This window comes from Morus notabilis, unplaced genomic scaffold, assembly GCF_000414095.1.
Source record: "Morus notabilis unplaced genomic scaffold, ASM41409v2 Scaffold783, whole genome shotgun sequence".
Lineage (NCBI taxonomy): Eukaryota > Viridiplantae > Streptophyta > Magnoliopsida > Rosales > Moraceae > Morus > Morus notabilis.
In genome coordinates, this window is record NW_010366150.1 from 112,171 (window position 1) to 113,434 (window position 1,264).

Sequence of the window (1,264 nt, forward strand, 5' to 3'; positions counted from 1 at the left end):
AAAAAAAAAAAAAAAAAAAAAAGACAGACGGGGGGGGGGGGGGGGTTTCTGTAGCAGACCACCAAAACAAGAACTTCTAAAACCAAAGATTTTGGTTAAATAGTATATACAGCCACATGTTCCTTAAATACTCTTGCTTCTGAGCAACTGCCTCGCCACTCCCCATGATCCTGGACAATGAGTAGATTATTAAATCTATGCAGCAACTGTCAAATTCCAAGGAAGAAATACGAGTGAGTTTCAGTTTGAATAAATCACAAATGTGAGCCATGAAGAAGTTTGATAAAAGCCTTACCAATATTACTGATCCCAATCACGAGCCAGTACCACGATATTAATGCATCCATCGAATATTCGGACCGTCCCAGAAAAATCAGCACGAATTTCACAACTTGCAGCAGGAGTTCATTTAGTCAGTAGCAGTCGCTCTCTAGAGAGGAAGTAGTCATCCCTCAAGTGGTTTCGCTTTACTCATCTGAAATTCATCTAAGCAATTCCACAGCATCATTAATTTATCATCAGAAGAAACGGCCCAATCTGCAGCTTCATCAAATTTCTTTCGTAGCTTCTCATATCGTTGTGCCTCAAGATTGCTAGTCCAGTCATCATAATAACCAACTTTAACCCGTGTGTGACATCTTTTTAAGTCCTTCCTCCATCTTGGCAGGATATACTTTTCTGGAACATTTATGATTTCCATTTTCATGAGAACAGAGATTGAATGCTTGCATAGGATCCCTTTAAATTCAAACAAGCCACAAGTGCATTGAACTTCCCGATTTTCTGCATTGAACTGAACACTGAAATGGATTTGTTTACGTTTTTCTCCAACAAATACAACCTCAGCAACATCAAATCTTCCATCCTTCTCGTCGACACAAGAGACTTCACAATAAAGCTTCCCTGTCAACTCCTTTTGGAATTCTTTGAACTTCGTATTAGTATAAGCCACTTGAAACTGTTTTTCTACTTCAAAAAGGGTCACACAGGGGATCCATGTGCTAAAACACTGAAAATCTGCGAGGTGTTCCTTCTCAACCTTGTTTCTTAATGCCTTGTCATATTCTTCAATAAATTGCTTTAATGTCGTCTTTGAGTTTACACGCCCATTAAAGAAAGGACTTAAACTTTCATCTCGTTGTGCTGTTGACATTCCGGCCCAAAAGGCATCTTTCAAAAAAGCAGGAACCCAACGACTCCGTTCATCATACAAGCTACTTAGCCGTGAATTATCACAGAGATTGAAGTCTTTAACAACTCTTTC

General features: G+C 39.2%; 1 protein-coding gene across 1 annotated transcript in view; it reads right to left on the minus strand.

Moving 5' to 3' along the window:
• Positions 1–40: 40 nt before the first annotated feature.
• The window catches only part of LOC112093825 (protein FAR-RED IMPAIRED RESPONSE 1-like), a 3,413-nt gene continuing 2,189 nt past the window's right edge, over positions 41–1,264 (minus strand). The window contains exons 3-4 of the mRNA XM_024173100.1: positions 296–1,259; positions 41–206 (exon numbers count right to left, since the gene is read on the minus strand). Coding sequence (XP_024028868.1) covers positions 446–1,259 — 814 coding nt within the window. The 3' untranslated portion in view covers positions 41–206; positions 296–445. The remainder of the gene's footprint in view (positions 207–295; positions 1,260–1,264) is intronic.